This window comes from Oncorhynchus gorbuscha, linkage group LG26, assembly GCF_021184085.1.
Source record: "Oncorhynchus gorbuscha isolate QuinsamMale2020 ecotype Even-year linkage group LG26, OgorEven_v1.0, whole genome shotgun sequence".
NCBI classification, from domain to species: domain Eukaryota; kingdom Metazoa; phylum Chordata; class Actinopteri; order Salmoniformes; family Salmonidae; genus Oncorhynchus; species Oncorhynchus gorbuscha.
In genome coordinates, this window is record NC_060198.1 from 18,250,898 (window position 1) to 18,276,182 (window position 25,285).

The window sequence follows — 25,285 nt, forward strand, 5'->3', positions numbered from 1 at the left end:
TTCAAGTATTTTTTTTAAAACGACCCGAAAATACATCTTTTTAACTTTCACTTTCAACTATAACCAAACATATATTGGACGTCGGGCATAGTCTTTTCAACGTCTTTTGAATTACATTTTGCTAAGTGGGAATAGCGCAGTGTCAAAACACAGTTAACGTGTCCAAATCAATAACCAATATGTAGAAACAGTTTGGGATATATTGAAAACCTAAACATTTTGAAGTGTTGCATTTTGATTCAAGTGGGTCATCAACGTGGTAAGTGTAACACAACTCTATTTTTGTTAGTCACATTTTGTTAAATCTCATAAATAGTACTTTCAATTCAGAGCAAACGTTTAGGGTTCTACATTGTGACATCATTAAAATACTGCAACTACAATGTTAAAACATTCTACATTGTGACATCATTAGAATACTGCTACTCTAATGTTAAAACATTCTACATTTTGACGTTACTAAAATACTTCCACAATATTAACATTATTTAATTTATATTATGAAACAACATGTATTTTCTGATGTTTAATCAGAGATCTTTTACCAGATTATCTCTGGTCACAGATTTTTCTTCCCACATTGATTACAGCTATAAAGACTCTGTCCTGTGTGTGTTCTCTGGTGTTCTGTCAGACAGCCAGATGTACCGAAACTCTTCCCACATTGATCACAGCTAAATGGTTTATCTCCTGTGTGTGTTCTCTGGTGTATAGTTAGATAGCTAAATCTGGTAAATCTCTTCTCACATTGATCACAGCCAAAATATTTCTCTACTGTGTGTGTTCTCTGGTGTATAGTTAGATAGCTAGATCTGGCAAATCTTTTCCCACATTGAGCACAGATATAAGGTTTCTCTCCGGTGTGTGTTCTCTGGTGTATCGGTAGATAGCTAGATTTAGTAAAACTTTTCCCACACTGATCACAGCTATAACGTTTCTCTCCTGTGTGTGTCCGCTGGTGTACTATTAGGCTGTTTAGCTGAGTAAAACTACTTACACATTGATTACAGGTATAAGATTTCTCTCCTGTGTGTGTTCTCTGGTGTATAGTTAGATAGCTAAATGTAGTAAATTTCTTCCCACATTGATCACAGCTATAAGGTTTCTCTCCTGTGTGTGTTCTCTGGTGTCTCTTCAGTTTACTAGAACTAACAAAACTCTTCCCACATTGAGTACAGCCAAAAGGTTTTTCTTCAGTATGGATTCTTTGATGTATTTTAAGTTTTACTGAAGAGTTGAATCTTTTCCCACAGTCAGAGCAGCAGTAAGATTTCTCTTCTGTGTGTACTCGCTGGTGTTTCGTGAGGAGTTCTGATCTGGAGAGACTTTTCTCTGCCTCATCAGAATCATGGTGTTGTTGAGGCTCCACAGAGGATCCACGATAGTCTTGTCTCTCTCCTGTGTGAACAACAAAGACAGACAGATGGTTAAAATGCCCACAACAGCAGAAATCCACTGTTTATTTGAGGTAAAAGGTGATGCACAGAGCATACCCATGAAGTTGTACAACAACTGACGTCTGGTCAATTGTATTGTTTTCCCTTGTTTCCACAGTTGTAACATCAATGATTGTAGACTAGAAATAAATAATAACCATGAAGTTGTACAACAATTGACATCTGTTAAATTATTTCACAATTAAGACAGTCAAGTTAGCAACAAGTCATATTTGATCTTGTTTTCACATTAGTGGTAACTAGAAATAAGTTACTCAAGTTGTTGAAATCCTAAGCAGCGTGCCAGACAACTTTTGGTCTCCAAAATAGGCCCCTTTCTGTGCACCACGAGGGTGATTCACACACAATTTGGTTGCAGAAACTCCTCCCTGCTAATGAGGAAACCGCTAGTTATGGATGTAGTATATCTGGTAATGAGGAAACCACTAGTTATGGATGTAGTATATCTGGTAATGAGGAAACCACTAGTTATGGATGTAGTATATCTGGTAATGAGGAAACCACTAGTTATGGATGTAGTATATCTGCCAGGAGTAAAAATGGCGATCGAAGATTTTAGTTTCCCACAATGTATTCTGAATATTACAGCACAAGATCAGGAGTGCTACTCAAGGAAACTCACATTAAGTTCTGTGTCTATTCACTAATTCACCACCGTGCGGGAAAACTCAGGGGAGTTCTCATAGGCTGACAGCAAAAATAGCCTCCATTTACAGGTTGCTTCTGAGTGCATTTCACATTACTTTGGATTATAAGTGTACGGCTCACTTGAATGTACTGCTTAATATAATCTTTGTGTTATTGTTGCAAATCAACTGCTTTATACTTTTTTTTTTAAACACTTAAAAATTATCTTTGGCTAGGTTTGCCATCAGTGACAATGAGGGTTTGTACACTAAGTGTTTAACAACTTTTCCTAACAACAACAGACCTACTGTAGGACCATTACTTCACCTAACAACAATATAGACCTCGGACTATACAGTGGGGAGAACAAGTATTTGATCACTGCCGATTTTGCAGGTTTTCCTACTTACAAAGCATGTAGAGGTCAGTAATTTTTATCATAGGTACACTTCAACTGTGAGAGACGGAATCTAAAACAAAAATCCAGAAAATCCCATTGTATAATTTTTAAGTAATTAATTGACATTTTATTGCATGACATACGTATTTGATCACCTAACAACCAATAAGAATTCCAGCTCTCACAGACCTATTAGTTTTTCTTTAAGAACCCCTCCTGTTCTCCACTCATTACCTGTATTAACTGTACCTGTTTGAACTCGTTACCTGTATAAAAGACACCTGTTCACACACTCAATCAAACAGACTCCAACTTTTCCACAATGGCCAAGACCAGAGAGGGTGTAAGGACATCAGGGATAAAATTGTAGACCTGCACAAGGCTGGGATGGGCTACAGGACAATATGCAAGCAGCTTGGTGAGAAGGCAACAGCTGATGGCGCAATTATTAGAAAATGTAAGAAGTTCAAGATGAAGTTCAAGATGATGGTCAATCACCCTCGGTCTGGGGCTCCATGCAAGATCTCACCTCATGGGGCATCAATGGACATGAGGAAGGTGAGGGATCAGCCCAGAACTACACAGCAGGACCTGGTCAATGACCTGAAGAGAGCTGGGAACACAGTCTCAAAGAAAACCATTAGTAACACACTACGCCGTCATGGATTAAAATCCTGCAGCGCACGCAAGGTCCCCCTGCTCAAGCCAGTGCATGTACAGGCCCGTCTGAAGTTTGCCAATGACCATATGGATGATCCAGAGGAGGAATGGGAGAAGGTTATGTGGTCTGATGAGACAAAAATATAACTTTTTGGTCTAAAGTCCACTCGCCGTGTTTGGAGGAAGAAGAAGGATGAGTACAACCCCAAGAACACCATCCCAACTGTGCATGGAGGTGGAAACATCTTTGGGGATGCTTTTCTGCAAAGGGGACAGGACGACTGCACCGTATTGAGGGGAGGATGGATGGGGCCATGTATCGCGAGATCTTGGCCAACAACCTTTCCTCAGTAAGAGCATTGAAGATGGGTCGTGGCTGGATCTTCCAGCATGACAACGACCCCGAAACACACAGCCAGGGCAACTAAGGAGTGGCTCCGTAAGAAGCATCTCATGGTCCTGGAGTGGCCTAGCCAGTCTCCAGACCTGAACCCAATAGAAAATCTTTGGAGGGAGCTGAAAGTCCGTATTGCCCAGCGACAGCCCCGAAACCTGAAGGTTCTGGAGGAGGTCTGTATGGAGGAGTGGGCCAAAATCCCTGCTGCAGTCTGTGCAAACCCGGTCAAGAACTACAGGAAACATATGATCTCTGTAATTGCAAACAAAGGTTTCTGTACCAAATATTAAGTTCTGCTTTTCTGATGTATCAAATACTTATGTCATGCAATAGAATGCTAATGAATTACTTAAAAATCGTACAAATGTGATTTTCTGGATTTTTGTTTGTTTTAGATTCCATCTCTCACCTATGATAAAATTAGAGACCTCTTCATGCTTTGTAAGTAGGAAAACCTGCAAAATCGTCAGTGTATCAAATACTTGTTCTCTCCACTGTATATCAGTTAATATTTCAGGTGAAACATGGAAACTAAAATGTCTTTGTCATGACATTTCATAACCTGATCACCAGATAATTTAGTCAATAATCCCACTAGACTACTCGGAGGAGATGATTGTGGACTACAGGAAAAGGAACACCGAGCACGGCCCCATTCTCATCGATGGGGCTGTAGCGGAGCAGGTTGAGAGCTTCCTTGTTGTCCACATCAACAACAAACTAGATTGGTCCAAACACACCAAGACAGTTGTGAAGAGGGCACGACAAAGCCTATTCCCCATCAGGAGACTGAAAAGATTTGTCATGGGTCCTGAGATCCTCAAAAGGTTATACAGCTGCAACATTGAGAGCATCCTGACTGGTTGCATCACTGCCTGGTACGGCAATTGCTCGGCCTCCGACCGCAAGGCACTTCAGAGGGTAGTGCGTACGGCCCAGTACATCACTGGGGCAAAGCTGCCTGCCATCCAGGACCTCTACACCAGGCGGTGTCAGAGGAAGGACCGAAAAATTGTCAAAGACCCCAGTCATAGACTGTTCTCTCTACTACCGCAAAGCAAGCGGTACCGGAGTGCCAAGTCCAGGACAAAAAGGCTTCTAAACAGTTTTTACCCACAAGCCATAAGACTCCTGAACAGGTAACCAAATGGTTACACTGACTATTTGCAGTGTGCCACCCCCCCCCCAACCCCTCTTTTACGCTGCTGCTACTCTCTGTTTATCTTATATGCATAGTCAACTTAACGATACCTACATGTACATACTACCTCAATAAGCCTGACTAACAGGTGTCTGTATATAGCCTTGCTACTCTTTTTTCAAATGTCTTTCTACTGTTGTTTAATTTCTTTACTTATCTTTAACACACACACACACACCTTTTTTGGCACCATTGGTTAGAGCCTGTAAGTAAGCATTTCAATAAGGGTTACAGTTGTTGTATTTGGCACACGTGACAAATGAGCTTTGATTTGATGAATGTGTTGTCATTCTAAATGTCCTGAATAAAGGAAAATAGCTGTGTGTTGTACAATAGCCTATCCATCAAGGAACAGTTCTCTACACATTATGAGGTAAGAATCTCTGTGTCCAAACAGACTAATGAGACGCTACTGTAAATCAAGCAGACAATAACACATGATAAACATCAATTTGTTAGGGATGTTGGATCCAACATGGAGCACGGCATACCAGTCTTTACCGGAGCAATGAATGAAGAAGCACTTTGGTTGTTGTTGCAATATACAGAAAATCAGACAATGGTGTTCACTATTACTGTGAACAAAGAACTCATGCTGTAAAAACGACAATCTCAATTCCATTAAAAAGGCAAAAAAATACAAATAAAATGTTTTACAAGAACTCCATCATAGAAGTACATGTTGATCGAAGGGTGAAAGAGAAATAATGAAATCCACTTGCATTCCAATGTAACTTTCCAATCTTGCTTTTTTTTTGTGTGGGATTTGCCCTAAACAAATCCCACAAAAAAAAAGCAAGATTGGAAAGTGAGCCATGGCTTGGTATTCCTCAAAGAAGCAAGAAGAAATAAAAGAGAGGAACTGTAACAACTGTAAACCTTTTGGAGGAGGATATCAAGTGTGTTGAGGAAATGAGTGGACAGTACTTGCCAGTGAGTCAACATCATGTGACTGGAATTCAGAAAATGATTTCCTGGATCAGCTGATGATAGTTGATTATGTGACTATAACTAAATAGCTACAGTATAAAGAAGTGTGTAATTATTGAAGAACTGTGTTAATGACAGTATCCATTTGGGTGTTGTCAAGAAATTTAAGGTGACTCTCGGTTAGAACCATTGGATTTAGCAAACAGGTGGACCATCAACGAAACGAGCATGCTTATCTAGCCTACACTGGTACCAGGCTGTTGTGAGCACTGACACTTAATACACTTAGCCCGCTAACTAGCGATTAGCAGCTAACAGTATTTTAGCAACACCTTGCTAAGAAAATACAAAATTGCCAGAATATTATACAATGACTTATCAACAGCTCTAACAATTTGACCCTCACAGGAAATCTACACTGGCAGTTATAGAAAGACCCATTTACTATATAACCATTGATTCTTGAAGAATATAACTTGTAAATGCCTCAAATGCTTCAACCGTATTACCCCACCAGAAACCAAAACATAAACTCGTATAACGCCACGGTTTGTAAACTAATACTATATGGCTGAGGAGTAGGGTCAATCCAAGAGTTCTGACCTCACAATGACAGTAAAGCACCCAAGCTAACTGGCTAACGTTGGATAGTTTGCTAGACACAAATGAGAGAACCTCACTCTGACCATTTTACTTTCCCTAGCAGAGCTGGTTAGGCTGTTTCATGTTATCCAGAGTATTGATGACTAACTGGGCTGCTGGCAACAATTTAACTTGAGCTTTTTCTGCCTACGTTTACTGACACCTGGACATATTCAATGGGTGTTGAGCGCTAGTAAATTCATTATTCTGTGCTCTGGTACACTCAGACAAGAAATCGGACTAGAGAGCCAGAGCGAATTTACAAACGCCCTCGAATGAACAATGTCCATTGAGAATGCACCGGACCCCTTGGCTAAGAATGACGTGAATAATCAGGTCAATAAACGTTGGGCAGTTAGTTAGATAGAATGTAGTTAGAATACTGGCAAGTTTGATGTATAAGTAGCTAGGTAGCTAGCTGACATACCGGTACATACGGCTGTAAAGATATGCTATGCGTTTTGTAAGGATAGTGTAGTTAACATAACGTGTCACGTAACTTATTTGAAGAAATCATTAAATAAAATTTTCTTAACATTTGTCATAATTATTTAAAGCAGATCATTTGTATCCGCTCTCTCGTCGGACTTCAGCGGCATATTTTCCACCATTTTCTTCAAATCTGAAAATGTTTGAAGCAACCCCCATTTCCTGAAGAATTGCATTTTGGGCCCTAAAAACACAGAAAGTGTCCTCCACATGTATACTTTGTATTTTGGTGACTGTAGTACAACATCCAGAAACGTTTGGCATACTAACTACATCATACTATGACCAAAGCTCTAACCACTAGGCTACCTGCCGCCTTAATTAAGCATACATACTCAAGTCACAAATAGTACGGTTAGTAGGAGTATTCAAACACAGCTCAGGTCTCTGGGCTGCCATTTTGTTTCTGTTAAAAACTAGGTTGCCCCTTTAAAAAAGCCACACAACAATCAACCAACCAATCTGCAGTTCAAACAATAACAAAGCTGTAATTCCACCACTGTTTTGGTAATAAGATGATGATGGGGCTGGAGAAATGTAACTACTCTCAAATTCATAGATACAAGGACTGACCATCCATGATATCAACATAGTTTTAACCATGTTGAGGCTATACAGTGCTGATTTACATTGTTTCTAAACATTGGAGTAAAAAAAGCTTATTTTGGGTTCTGATAGGGTACAACAGTTGAACTAAGCTCATGAGGCATGTGTTATATTCTTCAATAATCAATGCCTATAAATAAATAATTAAATGTAGCAATTGCTATTTCCCATTTAACACCACACGTCAGTCCCACAACTGCCTCTGTTTTAAGACAGTACTTACTAGTGTTAATCAGGGCCCGGTTTCCCAAAACCATCTTACGGCTAAGTTCACTGTTAGAACAATTGGATGCCTTAAGATGCCTTTGGGAAACTGGGCCCAGATATCCAGTTTCCTCCTCCTTTTTTGATGTGACAGTCATCCCCCCCCCTTTCACTCCAAAAACAGCATCCTCTTTCTCTGCCTCTTCTTTTACTGTAACATCCTCCTACTCTTTCACTCTGAATACGTCTTCCTCTTCTTTCAATGAAACAACTTTCTCTTCTTTCACTGTAACAGCCTCCTTTTCCTCAATACCTTCTTTCTCCGTCCAGCAGACCGCTTCTTTAGCAAGAAGAGAGTAGCTTAGTGACCTCATGGTCAGAGATGTTAGCTAGCTAGGCTAGTTCTAACTTAACCAGCACGCTAGCTGACGGAGGTTCTGATGGGGTACAGCTGAACTAAGCTCATGAGGCATTTATAAGTGAATTATTCAAGAAACAGATGGGTACATCTTTAGATGCACTATTGTAAAGTGGCTGTTCCACTGGATGTCATAAGGTGAATGCACCAATTTGTAAGTCGCTCTGGATAAGAGCGTCTGCTAAATGACTTAAATGTAAATGTAAATGTACATATCATTAATGTATATGTCCCAAAATGGATGTAACAACTGCTGATTGCCCCTTTAAGACTACATATTGGGCTAAACTAATAGGATATATTGAGGACTACAGTATTTCAGGCATTGTCATCGGATGCATTTCATCAATTGTTAACGTTTTGTTGATGGTCCACTATTGATGTTCTACACGTTACAGTGTAGCTTCAGCCATTCCTACAGAACAACATTAAAGTGTAGAACCCCTTTACTGCATATTGGTTCAACGACTGCAGAGACGGTACTTACTGGTGTTAACTAGATCTCCAACCTCCTCTCCTTCCTCCAATGTGACAGTCATCTCCTCCTCCTCTTCTTTTACTGTAACATCCTCCTCCTCTTTCACTCTGAACGAGTCTTCCTCTTCTTTCACTGAAACGTCTTTCTCTTCTTCTTTCACAGTAACAGCTTGTTTTTGTATTGTGACATCCTTCTCTTCGTCCTCCTCTTTCACAAGACCTTCTTTCTCCGCCCAGCAGACCTCTTCTTTATCAGAAGAGTAGTTTAGTGAACTCATGTTCGGAGATGTTAGCTAGTTAGCATTAGCGACTAGCCTAGTCCTAAACTAATTTAGCAAACCAGCTAGCTGACAAACAACGTAAATATATAATTAAATGGGCCAACAAGTACATACGACAGAAGTGTGTTGAATACACAGCGACTAATATACACCAAAACAGTGTAAAGAGCTTGAATGTTGTAGCTATGTTTGCTAGAAAACTACCGAGGTATCTGACTAGCTGTTGTTGTTGGAGCGTCCCGTCCACTAGATTATTCGTCACACTGGCAGCGTCGCCTGAACCTAGAAGACGCACATCGCCATCTGCTGACTGGAGTTGGCAACGCAGTATAATGAAATGTTTATTTTATTTCCTGACAAAAAGGGGTATTTTTAAAAATGTATTTAATTAAATAATAATATTATATTGATACGTCCAAAGGAAAGCATTTGCTGATTGATTAGTGAAGATTTGTAATGAATGACAATTTAAACTTAAAGAAATTAGTTCAACCACTCGCTAACTCCTCCTTTACCCACTCCATTGAATAAAGTAAAAATTTTCATGCATTTTTCAAATCCCCAAATCTTAAATAAAGAGCATTTACTTCACTGTACAATCTACCCCTTTATTCAGACCTGTCCCTCTGCTTCACACTGAGCCTCTCAGCTGCAGTTTCACTGTACATTCTACCCCTTTATTCAGATCAGTCTCTCTGCTTCACACTGAGCCTCCCAGCTGCAGTTTCACCACATTATCATTGACAACCCCAACATCTGTCTCTGAAATGGTCCATAATATGAGGTCAACTTACTGCCCCTTGGACCCTGTTCCCACAGGACTCATACAATCATAATTCAAAAAACACTTTCTTAATTCAGGCACTGTTGCCTTAAAACTGCCTCCATCAAACCAACCTTGAGAAAATCTGCATGGACCCTTCTAGTCTGGCTAAACACAACTACCTCTCTACCAACAATCTACATGAACCCTTCCAGTCTGACTGTATACAACTACCTCTACCTCTCTACCAACAATCTACATTAACCCTTCTAGTCTGGCTAGATACTACAGAACTATCTCTCGACCAACAATCTACATGAATCCTTCCAGTCTGGCTGTATACAACTAGAGAACTACCTCTTAACTATAGGCGGCTGGTGGAACCTTAATTGGGGAGCCACTGAGCTTCTACATCTGCATTGCTGTTTGGGGTTTTAGGCTGAGTTTCTGTATATCACTTTGTGACATTGGTTGATGTAAAAAGGGCTTTATAAAGATACATTTGATTGCAAGGTGTGGAGACCATCATGGTATAGTAGTGGAGCTAGTACAATAACAAGGTGTGGAGACCATCATAGTAGTGTAGCTAGTACTATAAAAAAGGTGTGGAGACCATCATAGTATAGTAGTGGAGCTAGTTGTCATGTTTTGTCTTATATTGTCTTGTCATTATGCTTTCCCTTCTGTTCGTTTCCCCCTGCTGGTCTTATTAGGTTCGTTCCCTTTTTCTATCCCTCTCTCTCTCCCTCCCTCTCTCTCCTCTCTCTATCGTTCCGTTCCTGCTCCCAGCTGTTCCTCATTCTCCTACTCACTCATTTAGTCTTTCCACACCTGTTCCCTATCTTGCCCTCTGATTAGAGTCCCTATTTCTCCCCTTGTCTTCCGTTTCTGTCCTGTCGGATCCTTGTATATTGTTCGCCGTGCTGTGTCTTGTTTCCCTCAGATGCTGCGTGTGAGCAGGTGTCTGAGTCTGCTACGGTCGGTGCCTTCCCGAGGCAACCTACAGTTTATGGTCGAGTCTCCAGTCTGTCCTCGTCACTACGAGTGGAATTAGTTTTTTATGTTTTGTTTTCTGCTCTGATTTGTCTAGGAGTATTGCCTATTTCCTTTACTGGAATAAAGACTCTGTTTTCGCCAAGTCGCTTTTGGGTCCTCATTCACCTGCATAACACTAGTAGTGGTACAAGTACTATAACACGGTGTGGAGACCATCAAAGTATAGTAGTGGTACTACTAGTGGAGCTAGAACAATAACAAGGAGTGGAGACCATCATAGTATAGTAGTGGTACTAGTACAATAACAAGGTGTGTAGATCATCATAGTATAGTAGTGGTACTAGTACAATAACAAGGTGTGTAGACCATCATAGTATAGTAGTGGTACTAGTACAATAACAAGGTGTGTAGACCATCATAGTATAGTAGTGGTACAAGTACAATAACCAGGTGTGGAGACAATCATAGAATAGTAGTGGTACTAGTAGTGGAGTTATTGTACTAACTCCACTACTAGTACCACTACTATTCTATGATGGTCTCCACACCTGGTTATTGTACTTGTACCACTACTATACTATAATGGTCTCCACACCTTGTTATTGTACTAACAAGGTGTGGAGACCATTATAGTATAGTAGTGGAACTAGTAAAATAACAAGGTGTGGAGACTCATAGTATAGTAGTGGTACTACTAGTGGAGCTAGTACAATAACAAGGTGTGGAGACCATCATAGTATAGTAGTGGTACTAGTACTGTCACGCCTTGGTCATAGTGTTTTGTGTTTTCGTTATATATTTGGTCAGGCCAGGGTGTGACATGGGTTTAAATGTTGTGTTTCGTATTGGGGGTTTTGTAGGTATTAGGATTGCGGCCGAGTAGGGGTGTAGCATAGGTTGGCTGCCTGAGGCGGTTCTCAATCCTTCTGTAGCTGTATGGTCCTTCTGTAGCTCAGTTGGTTGAGCATGGCGCTTGTAACGCCAGGGGAGTGGGTTCGATCCCCGGGACCACCCATACGTAGAATGTATGCACACATGACTGTAAGTCGCTTTGGATAAAAGCGTCTGCTAAATGGCATATATTATTATTATTATTATAATCAGAGTCAGGTGATTCTCGTTGTCTCTGATTGGGAACCGTATTTAGGTAGCCAGGGTTTCACTGTGTATTTCGTGGGTGATTGTTCCTGTCTCTGTGTAGTGTTCACCAGATAGGCTGTATTTAGGTTTCACGTTCAGTTTGTTGTTTTTGTATTTATTAGTTATTTCATGTATCGTCATTTCATTAATTAAAGACATGAGTAACCACCACGCTGCATTTCGGTCCGACTCTCTTTCAACAAACGAAGAACGCCGTTACAGAATCACCCACCACACGTGGCGTGGTAACAGGCAGCGACAGCAGGAGCAGCAAAAGGAGGATTAATTATTCGGAGAATGGACATGGGAAGACGTTATGGATAGCAGAAGTATGGAGTATACTACGTGGGAAGAAATAGACAGGTGGGCGGTCGACCCAGAGAGAGTGCCGGAGCCCGTCTGGGATTCGCTGGAGCAGTGCGAAGAGGGCTATAGGAGAATGGAGTCGAAGAGAAAGACACGTCGGCGCAGAAGGAAACCTGAAAGTCACCCCAAAAAATGTATTGGGGGAGGGCTCAGGGAGAGAGTGGCAGAGTCAGGAGTCAGACCTGAGCCAACTCTCCCTGTTAATCGTGAGGAGCAGCGATCTAAGGACTTCTGGACTTGGGAGGAGATAGACGGAAAAGGACCCTGGGCTCAGCCTGGAGAATATCGCCGTCCCAAGGAAGAACTGGAGGCGGAAAAGCGAAGAGGCGCTGGTATGAGGAGGCAGCACGGCGACGCGGATGGAAGCCTGAGAGTCAGCCCCAAAAAAATATTGGGGGGGGGGGGCCTTACAGGGAGTATGGCTATGCCAGGTAGGAGACCTGCACAAACTCCCTGTGCTTACCGGGGGGCTAGAGAGACCGGGCAGACACCGTGTTATACTATGGAGCGCACGGTGTTTCCAGTGCGGGTGCATAGCCCGGTGCGGTTCATACCAGCCCTTCGTATTGGCCGGGCTAGAGTGGGCATCGTGCCAGGTAAGGTTGGGCAGGCTCGGTGCTCAAGAGCTCCAGTGCGCCTGCACGGTCCGGTCTATCCAGAGCCACCTCCACACACCAGTCCTCCGGTAGCAGCTCCCCGCACCAGGCTCCCTGTGTGTGTCATCGATCCAGTATCACCAGTGCCAGCACCACGCATCAGGCCTACAGTGCGCCTCGCCTCTCCTGTGCTGTCGGAGTCTCCCGCCTGTTCAGCGCTATCAGAGCCTTCCTCCTCTACAGCGCTGCCGGAGCCTCCTGCCTGTTCGGAGCAGCCTGAGCTGTCAGTCGGCATGAAGCAGCCAGAACTGTCAGTCTGCATGAAGCAGCCTGAGCTGTCAGTCTGCAAAGAGCTGCCAGTCTGCAAGGACCTGCCAGTCTGCAAGGAGCTGTCAGTCTGCAAGGAGCTGTCAGTCTGCAAGGAGCTGCCAGTCTGCAAGGAGCTGCCAGTCTGCAGGGTGCTGTCAGAGCTGTCAGTCTGTATGAAGCAGCCAGAGCTGTCAGTCTGCATAAAGCAGCCAGAGATGTCAATCTGTATGAAGCAGCCAGAGCTGTCAGCCTGCATGGAGCAGTCAGAGCTGTCAGTCTGCATGAAGCAGCCAGAGATGTCAGTCTGCATGAAGCAGCCAGAGATGTCAGTCTGCATGAAGCAGCCAGAGCTGTCAGTCTGCATGAAGCAGCCAGAGATGTCAGTCTGCATGAAGCAGCCAGAGCTGTCAGTCTGCATGAAGCAGCCAGAGCTGTCAGTCTGCAAAGAGCTGCCAGTCTGCAAGGAGCTGTCAGTCTGCAGGGAGCTGTCAGCCTGCATGGAGCAGCCAGAGCTGTCAGTCTGCAAGGAGCTGTCAGTCTGCATAGAGCAGCTAGATCCGCCAGTCAGCCATGATCTTCTAGATCTGCCAGTAGTGGTACTAGTACAATAACAAGGTGTGGAGACCATTATAGTATAGTAGTGGAACTAGTAAAATAACAAGGTGTGGAGACCGTCATAGTATAGTAGTGGTACTACTAGTGGAACTAGTACAATAAGGTGTGGAGACAATCATAGTATAGTAATGGTACTAGTACAATAACAAGGTGTGGAGACCATCATAGTATAGTGGTGGTACTAGTAGTGGAGCTAGTACAATAACAAGGTGTGGAGACCATCATAGTATAGTAGTTGAGTTAGTACAATAACAAGGTGTGGAGACAATTATAGTATAGTAGTGGAACTAGTAAAATAACAAGGTGTGGAGACCGTCATAGTATAGTAGTGGTACTACTAGTGGAACTAGTACAATAAGGTGTGGAGACAATCATAGTATAGTAATGGTACTAGTACAATAACAAGGTGTGGAGACCATCATAGTATAGTAGTGGTACTAGTAGTGGAGCTAGTACAATAACAAGGTGTGGAGACCATCATAGTATAGTAGTTGAGTTAGTACAATAACAAGGTGTGGAGACAATTATAGTATAGTAGTGGAACTAGTAAAATAACAAGGTGTGGAGACCGTCATAGTATAGTAGTGGTACTACTAGTGGAACTAGTACAATAAGGTGTGGAGACAATCATAGTATAGTAATGGTACTAGTACAATAACAAGGTGTGGAGACCATCATAGTATAGTAGTGGTACTAGTACAATAACAAGGTGTGGAGACCATCATAGTATAGTAGTGGTACTACTAGTGGACCTAGTACAATAAAGGGGTGGAGACCATCATAGTATAGCAGTGGAGCTAGTACAATAACAAGGTGTGGAGACCATCATAGTATAGTAGTGGAGCTAGTAGTGGTACTAGTAGTGGAGCTAGTAGTGATACTAGTAGTGGAGCTAGTAGTGATACTAGTAGTGGAGCTAGTAGTGGACCTAGTACAATAACAAGGTGTATAGACCATCATAATATAGTAGTGAAACTAGTACAATAACAAGGTGGAGACCATCATAGTATAGTAGTGGAGCTAGTAGTGGTACTAGTAGTGGACCAAGTAGTGGAGCTAGTTGCACCACAGACTGCCCAGGAGTTGGCGGATGCTTTAGTCCAGGTCTGGGAGGAGATCCCTCAGGAGACCATCCGCCACCTCATCAAGAGCATGCCCAGGCGTTGTAGGGAGGTCATACAGGCACGTGGAGGCCACACACAATACTGAGCCTCATTTTGACTTGTTTGAAGGACATTACATCAAAGTTGGATCAGCCTGTAGTGTGGTTTTCCACTTTAATTTTGAGTGTGACTAAAAACCCAGACCTCCATGGGTTGTTAAATTTGATTTCCATTGATAATTGTTGCGTGATTTTGTTGTCAGCATATTCAACTATGTAAAGAAAAAGTTTTCAATAAGAATATTTCCTTCATTCAGATCTAGGATGTGTTATTTTAGTGTTCCCTTTATTTTTTTAACAGTGTATACACTTTTCTTTAAATGTCATGAAAAGCACTATACAAAGTAAAAGTATTATTTATGGTCTGACGTGTCTGCAGAAGTGTTGCAATTTGGTAATGTGTTTTATTTGGTAAATTGTTTACATTTGTGGTGCCAGTAAATAAATGAATTATTTAAATCAATATTGTTATTAAAAAAATAATAATTATAATGGAGGGAGGGTGAACAGCAAGTTTTAAAAAATGAAACCCAAAAGGTTGAGGAACCATGATAAGGGGTTCTTCAAAGAACTTATAGGGGTTCCCCACAGTTTCAATTTGAAGAACCCCTAAAGGATACTCCAGGAACCTTTACTTTTTAGAGTGTATATTGATAAATGTCACCTTGTCCGAGAGACATTTACATAGTTATACACATCATAATTAGGGATGACTATTTTGGGATTAAGTAGCGGCCACAACAAACAGACCTGATATCGCCCATAATTCGACGTCATATGCTATTCTATTTAGCTACACTTTGTAGTCAATTTTTACACTATAATAAATGTTTCTGATGCCACATCGCCCGTTTTCAAAGGGAGTTGTTGGTTTTTAGGGGCAGTTGCTTTTTAGCTTTTTGTCTGAAAGCATTTTCTCAACTGCGATGCCAACTCCAGTCAGCAGATGGCGATGTGAGTCTTTCAGGTGATTCTGCCACTGTGACGTATCTAGTGGACGGGACGCTTCTTCAACATTAACAGCTAGTCAGCCACCTTGGTTCACTCTAACTTTATGGAGAAAGGTTTATACAATAAATATAGTGTAACCGATGTGAAATGGCTAGCTAGTCAGCGGGGTGCGCGCTAATAGCGTTTCAATCGGTGACGTTACTCGCTCTGAGACCTTGAAGTAGTTGCTCTGCAAGGGCCGCGGCTTTTGTGGAGCGATGGGTAACGATGCTTTGAGGGTGGCTCTTGTCGACGTGTACAGAGGGTCCCTGGTTCGAGGAGAGGAACGGAAGCTATACGGTTACAATAGCAACTCCTCTCATACTGGGAAGACCCCCCCCCATGCCTTAAGGGCAGTTTTATTTCAAATGTAGAACAGCCAGTAAGCGTTTTATAGTTTCATCCTTAGGGTAACTTGCCTTAAAGTGGACACACTCCCATCAGTTTCTGAGACAACTGCCCAGACTTTGTAGACTGTTTAATAATGCTTAAACCTCATCTTTATCAAATTATCCATTAAAGATACCAACTCAAAACCTACATTTGTCTTCATATGGGTTGTTTAAATTGTATATAATTATATTCCCAGTATTACTTCATCAAATATCTAGTAATCGATTATACACATATACAATTCATATTTTGATATATTCACAGAATCTATATAAACGTAAGAAATTCTCAGGTACTCACAACAACCATTCCATTTGCTTTTTCAAGGACTCTCCATAGCTACGAAACAGCTCTCCAAACATACTCCCAGCAGAACCAAAATAAACTTTTGTTTCCCGGACAATGATCATGAACCCTCTATTCTGTTGCATAAAAATCACCATTTGATGCAATAAAAGTATTATAACATAATGTTGCATTTTTGCCCTCAGTGTCCACAGAAAGTTGACTAGTAACAACAACTGAGACCTAAAAGACACCCACCATGAGACCCACTAAATCTGCCCAAGAAGAGGCAAACAAAAGAAAAACCCACACCAACCTTAAAGACAGGAAGCAACCCAAAAAGGTGGCTCGACTAAAGGTGTTGTCACGTTTTATCAAGGTGGGTGGAATCAGGCGCAGAGAGCAGGTTTCAGTGATTCGATAGTTTATTCTCCGGCTCACAAAAACACACGGTCAACCCAACACACAGGGTGAATAATCCAACAATGGATCAAAATAGACCGGAGAATAAAACACAAGTACTACACCAAATGACATGAATACAAAAAACAATCCCGCACAAAACAAGGGCGGGACAACCTACTACATATAAGGGCGTTAATTAAACTAAAATACACTAACAGAAAACTAACAGACAAACGAAAAAGGGATCGGTAGTGCTAGTAGGACGGTGACGACGACCGCCAAGCACTGACCGAACAGGCAGGAGAGCCGAACAGGCAGGAGAGCCAACTTCCGCGGAAGTCGTGACAGTACTCCCCCTCTGACGCGCGGCCCCGCAGCGCGCCACCATCGTCCTCGAGGACGACCCGGAAGATGAGGTGCTGGGCGATCCGGGTGGAGGCGGTGGAAATCTCTCAGGAGAGAAGGGTTCAAAATGTCCCCCACCGGAACCCAGCACCTCTCCTCCGGACCGTACCCCTCCCAGTCCACAAGGTACTGTAGGCCCCACACCCGGCGTCTCGAATCCAGAATGCCCCGAACTGTGTGCGCCGGGGACCCCTCGATGTCCAGAGGGGGCGGAGGGACCTCAGGCACCTCACCTTCTTGCAGGGGACCAGCCACCACCGGCCTGAGGGGAGACACATGAAACGAGGGGTTAATACGGTAATACCTAGGAAGTTGTAACCTGTAACACACCTCGTTTATTCTCCTCAGGACTTTGAACGGCCCCACACACTGCGGCCCCAGCTTCCGACAGGGCAGGTGGAGGGGCAGGTGGAGGGTCGAGAGCCAGACCCTGTCCCCCGGTGCAAACACGAGGGCCTCGCTGCGGTGCTGGTCAGCGCTCCTCTTCTGCCGTTCTCCCGCTAACCGTAGTGAGTCCTGAACGGCTTTCCAGGTGTCCTTGGAGCGCTGTACCCATTCCTCCACCGCAGGAGCCTCGGTCTGGCTCTGATGCCATGGGGCCAGGACCGGCTGGTAACCTAACACACACTCAAAAGGGGACAAGTTAGTTGAGGAGTGGCGTAGGGAGTTCTGAGCTAGTTCAGCCCAGGGAATACCTTGCCCACTCACCAGGCCGGTCCCGGCAATAGGACCGCAGAAACCTGCCCACATCCTGGTTTACGCGCTCCACCTGCCCATTACTCTCAGGGTGAAAACCTGAGGTTAAGCTAACCGAGACCCCCAGTCTCTCCATAAACGCCCTCCACACTCTGGACGTGAATTGGGGACCCCGATCAGAAATGATGTCCTCAGGCACCCCATAGTGCCAGAAGACATGGGTAAACAAGGCCTCCGCAGTCTGCAGGGCCGTAGGGAGACCGGGCAACGGGATGAGACGACGGGACTTAGAAAACCGATCCACAACGACCAGGATCGTAGTACTTCCCTGGGACGGGGGAAGGTCGGTAAGAAAGTCCACCGATAAGTGTGTCCACGGCCATTGTGGAACGGGGAGGGGTTGTAATTTCCCTCTAGGCAGGTGCCGAGGAGCCTTGCTCTGAGGACACACTGAGCAGGAGGAGACATAAAATCTCACGTCTTTAGCCAGCGTGGGCCACCAGTATCTCCCTCTCAGACTCCGCACTGTCCTCTCGATGCCAGGATGACCCGAGGGGAGAGTATGAGCCCACCGGATCAGCTTGTCCCGGACCCCCCTCGGCACGTACTGAGTCCCCACTGGACAGTTAGGGGGTGCCGGCTCTGACCGTGAGGCCTCCTCTATCTCCGCGTCCACCTCCCTTACCACCGGTGCCACGAGACATGACGGTGAAATAATGGGAGTTGGCTCAATGGACCGCTCCTCGGTATCATAGAGGCGGGACAGCGCGTCGGCTTTGGTGTTTTGGGAGCCTGGCCGGTATGAGAGGGTAAACCGGAACCTGGTAAAAAACATGGCCCATCTAGCCTGACGTGGATTTAGTCTCTTCGCTGCCCGGATATACTCGAGATTACGATGGCCAGTCCAGATGAGAAAAGGGTGTTTAGCCCCCTCAAGCCAATGTCTCCACACCTTCAGAGCCTTGACTACAGCTAACAACTCCCGGTCCCCCACATCATAGTTTCGCTCCGCTGGGCTGAGCTTGCTCGAAAAGAAAGCACACGGGCGGAGCTTGGGTGGCACGCCCGAGCGTTGGGACAGCACGGCTCCGACCCCAGCCTCGGACGCATCCACCTCCACTATGAACGCTAAAGAGGGGTCCGGATGCGCCAACAGGGATTGGTGAACAGCTCCTTCAAACGACTGAAAGCTCTGCCCGCCTCTGCTGACCAACGCAAGCGCACCGGTCCTCCCTTCAGCAGTGAGGTGATGGGAGCAGCCACCTGACCAAAACCCCGGATAAACCTCCGGTAGTATTTGGCAAACCCTAAAAACCGCTGCACTTCTTTCACCGTGGTCGGAGTCGGCCAATTACGCACGGCTGTAACGCGTTCATCCTCAATCACCACCCGAGGTGGAAATACAATATCCCAGGAAGGAAACGGACTGTTCGAAAAACTCACTTTTCTCCGCCTTGCAATACAGGTCATGCTCCAGCAGTCGCCCAAGTACCTTACGCACCAGAGACACATGCGCCACGCATGTGGCAGAATAGATCAAGATGTCATCGATGTACACTACCACTCCCTGCCCGACTATGGCTCGGAGAATCTCATCTACGAAGGATTGGAAGACGGCTGGAGCATTCTTCAACCCGTATGGCATGACGCGGTACTCATAATGACCAGATGTAGTACTAAATGCGGTTTTCCACTCATCTCCTCCCCGGATACGCACCAGATTATAAGTGCTCCTCAGGTCCAGTTTTGTGAAGAAGCGCGCCCCGTGAAATGATTCCACCGCCGTAGCGATGAGAGGTAGTGGGTAACTAAACCCCACTGTGATGGAATTTAGACCTATATAATCAATGCACGGACGCAGACCTCCATCCTTCTTCACAAAAAAAGAAGCTTGAGGAGACGGGTGATGCAGAGGGCTGAATGTACCCCTGTCCCAGCGATTCAGCAACAAATGTTTCCATCGCTACCGTCTCCTCCTGGGACAATGGATACACGTGACTCCTAGGAAGTGCAGCGTTCTCCAGAAGGTTTATCGCGCAGTCCTCTCGACGATGAGGTGGTAATTGGGTCGTCCTCTTTTTACTGAAGGCGATAGCCAAATCGGCATATTCAGAGGGAATGCGCCCGGTGGAAACTTGATCTGGACTCTCCACCGTAGTCGCACCAACGGCAACACCTATACACCTACCTGAACACTCCTCTGACCACCCCTTAAGAGCCCCCTGTCGCCAGGAAATCACCGGGTTGTGTTGAGCTAACCAGGGAACCCCCAACACCACTGGAAACGCAGGTGAATCTATAAGGAACAGACTAATCTGCTCCTTATGATCCCCCTGCGTTACCATGTCCAGCGGCACCGTAGCCTCCCTAATTACTCCTGACCCTAATGGTCGGCTATCTAAGGAGTGCACAGGGAAAGGTAGGTCTAACGACACCAGGGGAATCCCTAGCCTTAACGCAAGCCCACGACCCATGAAATTCCCAACTGCGCCTGAATCAACTAGCGCCTTATGCTGTAGAGAGGGAAAAAACCCAGGGAAAGAAGTCAACTCATACACATGACCGACAGGAAGCGCTGAGTGAGTCTGGTGCTTACTCACCTGGGGTGATCGAGCAGTGCTCCGCCTGCCCTCCCGACTCCCAGACGAGTTCCTCCAGCACCGGTCGGACGTGTGCCCTCGTCGACCACAACTGGTGCAGGATGACACTCCTCCTCCGGTCCCCCTCAAAGCCGCCCCTCCTAATTCCATAGGGATAGGGGCAGGAGGGCTGGGAAGTGGAAACGACAGGGCCTGATCCGAACGCCCGCGGGCAGCCAGCAGGTTGTCGAGATGGATAGCCAAGTCAATGAGTTCATCCAGTGTGAATGTGGTGTCCCGACATGCCAGCTCCCTGCGGACTTCCTCCCTGAGACTGCATCTGAAATGATCGATCAAGGCCCTGTCGTTCCATCCTGCTCCTGCGGCCAAGGTCCTGAACTCCAGAGCAAAGTCCTGTACGCTCCTCGTCTCCTGACGCAGGTGGAACAGCCGTTCACCCGCCGCCAGACCCTCTGGTGGATGGTCAAAAACAGCTCGGAATCGGCGGGTGAACTCTGGGTAATTATCCCTCGCCGAGTCCGGACCATTCCACACTGCGTTGGCCCACTCGAGGGCTCGCCCAGTCAAGCAGGAGATGAGGGCGATCACGCTCTCCTCTCCGGAGGAAGCAGGACGCACGGTAGCCAGGTATAGTTCCAGTTGAAGGAGGAAACCCTGGCACCCAGCCGCCGTTCCGTCATACTCCCGTGGGAGTGTCAGCCGAAGAGCCCCGGAGCCAGATGTGGTCGCAGGAACAGGAGGTGCTGGAGAAGGGGGTGCTAGAGATGAGGTGGGAAGGCCACTCCTCTCCCATCGATCCATCCTCTACATCATTTGGTCCATGGCAGAACCAATCCGGTGAAGCACGCTGGTGTGATGGAGGACCCTCTCTTCCATCGATGGGAGAGGAGACGCGGCTGCTCCTGCTGATTCCATGGTGGTGCGGGATTCTGTCAAGTTTTATCAAGGTGGGTGGAATCAGGCGCAGAGAGCAGGTTTCAGTGATTAGATAGTTTATTCTCCGGTGCACAAAAACACACGGTCAACCCAACAAAAAGGGTGAATAATCCAACAACGGATCAAAATAGGCCGGAGAATAAAACACAAGTACTACACCAAATGACATGAATACAAAAAACAATCCCGCACAAAACAAGGGCGGGACAACCTACTACATATAAGGGCGTTAATTAAACTAAAATACACACATGTGAAACTAATAAGACAAAACTAACAGACAAACGAAAAAGGGATCGGTAGTGGCTAGTAGGACGGTGACGACGACCGCCGAGCACCGCCCGAACAGGCAGGAGAGCCAACTTTGGCGGAAGTCGTGACAGGTGTTGACTCTCCACATCTATCAAGACAACTGGAGCACTGGGCCAAACACTCTTAAATAGAACCGGCAACACTTAATGGTGAGGGATGGAATAATAAAACATGTATATTTTGTCAGGCTGAATGTTTGAAATATGAGTAGGTGATTTGAGTCATGCTTCTTCAGTAGTGGAATAAAGGCAATTAGCATTTGAATGTTATCAAGAAATACTGGAGTGATGTCAGATTAATAAAATTGATAAGACCAATTTATTATACTGCTTTCATGTGTGTATATACACAAACATCTGCAAAAATGATCAATTACATTATTTTTTTTAAACAAGCAGCTTTTTCAACTTGTAGAAAACAGCTAGCTACATTTTGAAGTCCTGCATTTTGATTAGTGTGTCACCAACACAATAAGTGTAAAACAGCTCTTTTTTTGTTAGTCACTTTTTGTTAAATAATACTCTTTCAATTCAGAGCCTGGATTTTCCCCTGAGGCTAATATCCATATCATGCTGAAATCAATTGAACAGGGCAAACGATAAGGTAGAACATCACTAAAATACTCATACTACAATGTTAAAACATTCTACATTGTGACATTATTAAAATAGTCATACTACAATGTTAAAACATTCTACATTGTGACATCATTAAAATAGTCATGCTTCAATGTTAAAACATTCTACACTGTGATATTATTTCATTGATATCATGAAACAACTTCTTCATGTATGTATTTTATGATGTTTGATCAAAGATATTTTATCAGAGTATCTCTTGTCACATTGATCACAGCTATGAGGTTTCTCTCCTGTGTGTGTTCTCTGGTGTGAAGTCAGCTGGCAAGATGTAGTAAAACTCTTCCCACATTGATTACAACTATAACGTTTCTCTCCTGTGTGTGTTCTCTGGTGTCGAATCAGATGGCTAGATGTCGTAAGACTCTTCCCACATTGATCACAGATATAAGGTTTCTCTCCAGTATGAATTCTCATGTGTATTTTTAGTGAATCTGATCTTTTGAAATTCTTCCCGCAGTCAGAGCAGCAGTATTGTTTCTCTCCTATGTGTGTTCTCTGGTGTATTTTAAGTTCTGATGAAGATTTGCAACCTTTCCCACAGTCAGAGCAGCAATGAGATTTCTTCCCTGTGGGTCTCTGCTGGTGTTTCTTGAGGTGTTTTGATGTGGAGAGACTCTTCTCTGCCTCGTCAGCATCATGAGTTTGTTGAGGCCCCCCAGAGGATCCACGATAGTCACGTCTCTCTCCTGTGTGAACAAAAAGTCAGACAGATGGTTTAAGGCCCACAGCAGCAAAAATCCACTGTAAAAAGGTGATGTCCACAGCGTATCCATGATGTTGTACAACAAATGACGTCTGTAATGAATGTTAATTATTTGACATTTGTCTTAAGAAAGTCAAGTGAACAACAAGTCATATTTTGTCATATTTTCCCATTAGTAGTAACATCAACGATTGTATGCTAGAAATACGCTTTTAAAGTTGTTGAAATACTAAGCAGTGTGCCAGACAAATTTTGGTCTCCAATATAGGCACCTTTTTGTAGGCCTATGTTGTTGTTAGGTGAAGTTATGGGTCCTACAGTAGGTCTATGTTGTTGATAGGTGAAGTTATGGGTCCTACAGTAGGTCTATGGTATTGGTATAACTAGGGATTTCCGCATTAGCATGGAGGAGTTTCTGCAACCAAATTGCGTTTTAGCAAACACAGAGGGCAGAGAGCGATGCACTTATTTTGGGATGTCTGATTGTATTTACGCACCACCACTAATGATTTGTGGAGCTTCTCAACGTCTTACTAAAATCAATTGACGAATGACAATAGTTCCTCAAAGTATTTGTAAAATATTTCCAGCTCTCGTGCTGGAACGGCAGAATCATGGTCCATGTGGTCTAGTGATCGTCACTGTAGTCGTGTTTGCTGTCCTCACCGCTCCCTCCTTTCCCCACCGAGTCTTTGTTGGTTTATTCACCTCCAGCACGCTAACCACTCGACATGAAAGGGAAAAATGTAATACTCTGATCCAGTGGAAATGTCATAAATTTGATTACTTCTTATCCCTTACACAAATAGCCTACAGCTGTGTCTGTCCCAAACTCACTGGCAAGGGAAACTCAATCCCAGACTATTTTAGTTTCGGACCGACAGGTGATAGAACTTGAAACATTGTTTCATTGTATCAACTATGAAGACAGGCCAAAAGCAGCCAATGTGATTTATTTTTATCTGGATATTTTCTACCGGTTTTTATTTGTTGGCTTTATGTAGGCTATTTTTACATAGTTGGCAATGGCAATAAAAGTTTTTTAGATTTGTATCATTTTAATTTCAATTTATATTGATTAATCATAGATAATGATTGAGATGAAGACTATTATAATTATTAATATTATAAATTCAATGAAACTGTTCCAGTAAAATGTGAATTTGAAAATCATAACTGGCACCAGATCAGTAGAAATGGTCAGATAAATTAGCAACAAATGGAAAAGGTTGCCGACTGCTGTTGTAGCCTATTACTGGAAACTTCAGGAGCAAAATGTCAGAATTTACGAAGGCCAGCAGCAGCGGGAGGAGGAAGAGTTTTTTTCTTATGGTTAAGTGAACTTGATCTCTGGCTCCCTTGAGTCATTTGTGTGTCTCAATTATTTAATAAAACGGGTGATTCCTATGTTGATGATGTAAAGAATATTTGCTGCTCTGTGGTGTGTAATGAGGAGCAACCAGACACTGCACGCATTTGTGAAATTGCTTATTCCAGTTACTAATAAGCATGCACCCATTAAGAAAATGACTGTAAAACTGTTCAATCCCAGTGGATTGATGAGGAATTTAAAAATGGTATGGTTGAGAAGGATGAGGGAAAAGGAATGGCAAATAAGTCTGGCTGTACAACAGATTGGAAATCATGTGACTAAACTGAATAAAAAAGAAAAAAACAACACAATGAAACACAGATAAAGGACATAAAGAATGATAGTAAAAAGCTTTGGAGAACCTTACATACAATTTTGGGGAAAAAAATAACTGAATCAGATGGCTCATTAATCACAATTTTTTTTTTTCATTAGCAAGATTAGCAAATGTAGGCATGACATACCAGCAACACACGCTGACAAACACATCCAAGTATATCTGACCAAATTATGAAAGACAAGCAATGTAATTTAGACATCCGTAAAGTCAATGTGGAAGAGGTGAAAAAATGATTGTTGTCTATCAACAATGACAAGGCACCGGGGTCTGACAATCTTGATGGAAAATTAATGAGGATAATAGAGGACAATATTGGCACTCCTATTTTCCGTATCTTTAATTTAAGCCTACTAGAGAGCGTGTGAGCTCAGGCCTGGAGGGAAGCTAAAGTCATTCGACATGCGCTACGCTCTGCACAGTTAGCTCCAGGTAAAATGTTGCACTTATTCAGCCATTCTGTGACCAAAAACA

The 25,285-nt window shown here is 43.9% G+C and overlaps 1 protein-coding gene across 1 annotated transcript; it reads right to left on the bottom strand.

Moving 5' to 3' along the window:
* Positions 1 to 181: 181 nt before the first annotated feature.
* LOC124016473 (gastrula zinc finger protein XlCGF17.1-like) lies at positions 182 to 24,963 on the bottom strand. Its single transcript, XM_046332047.1, has 3 exons — positions 24,939 to 24,963; positions 22,886 to 23,085; positions 182 to 1,114 (listed from the first exon to the last, which is right to left on the bottom strand). The coding sequence occupies exons 1-3, from the start codon at positions 24,961 to 24,963 to the stop codon at positions 560 to 562; spliced, it is 780 nt and encodes a 259-aa protein (XP_046188003.1). The 3' UTR covers positions 182 to 559.
* Between the last annotated feature and the right edge of the window lie 322 nt (positions 24,964 to 25,285).

Coding starts and splice junctions, on each gene's coding strand:
- LOC124016473 (XM_046332047.1), bottom strand. CDS start 24,963: ATGTGTTTGTCAGCGTGTGTTGCTG. Junction 23,086..24,938: donor TTTGTCAGCGTGTGTTGCTG/GTATGTCATGCC, acceptor TTGTTCACACAG/GAGAGAGACGTGACTATCGT. Junction 1,115..22,885: donor AAATACACCAGAGAACACAC/ATAGGAGAGAAA, acceptor CAGAGAACACAC/ACAGGAGAGAAACCTTATAG.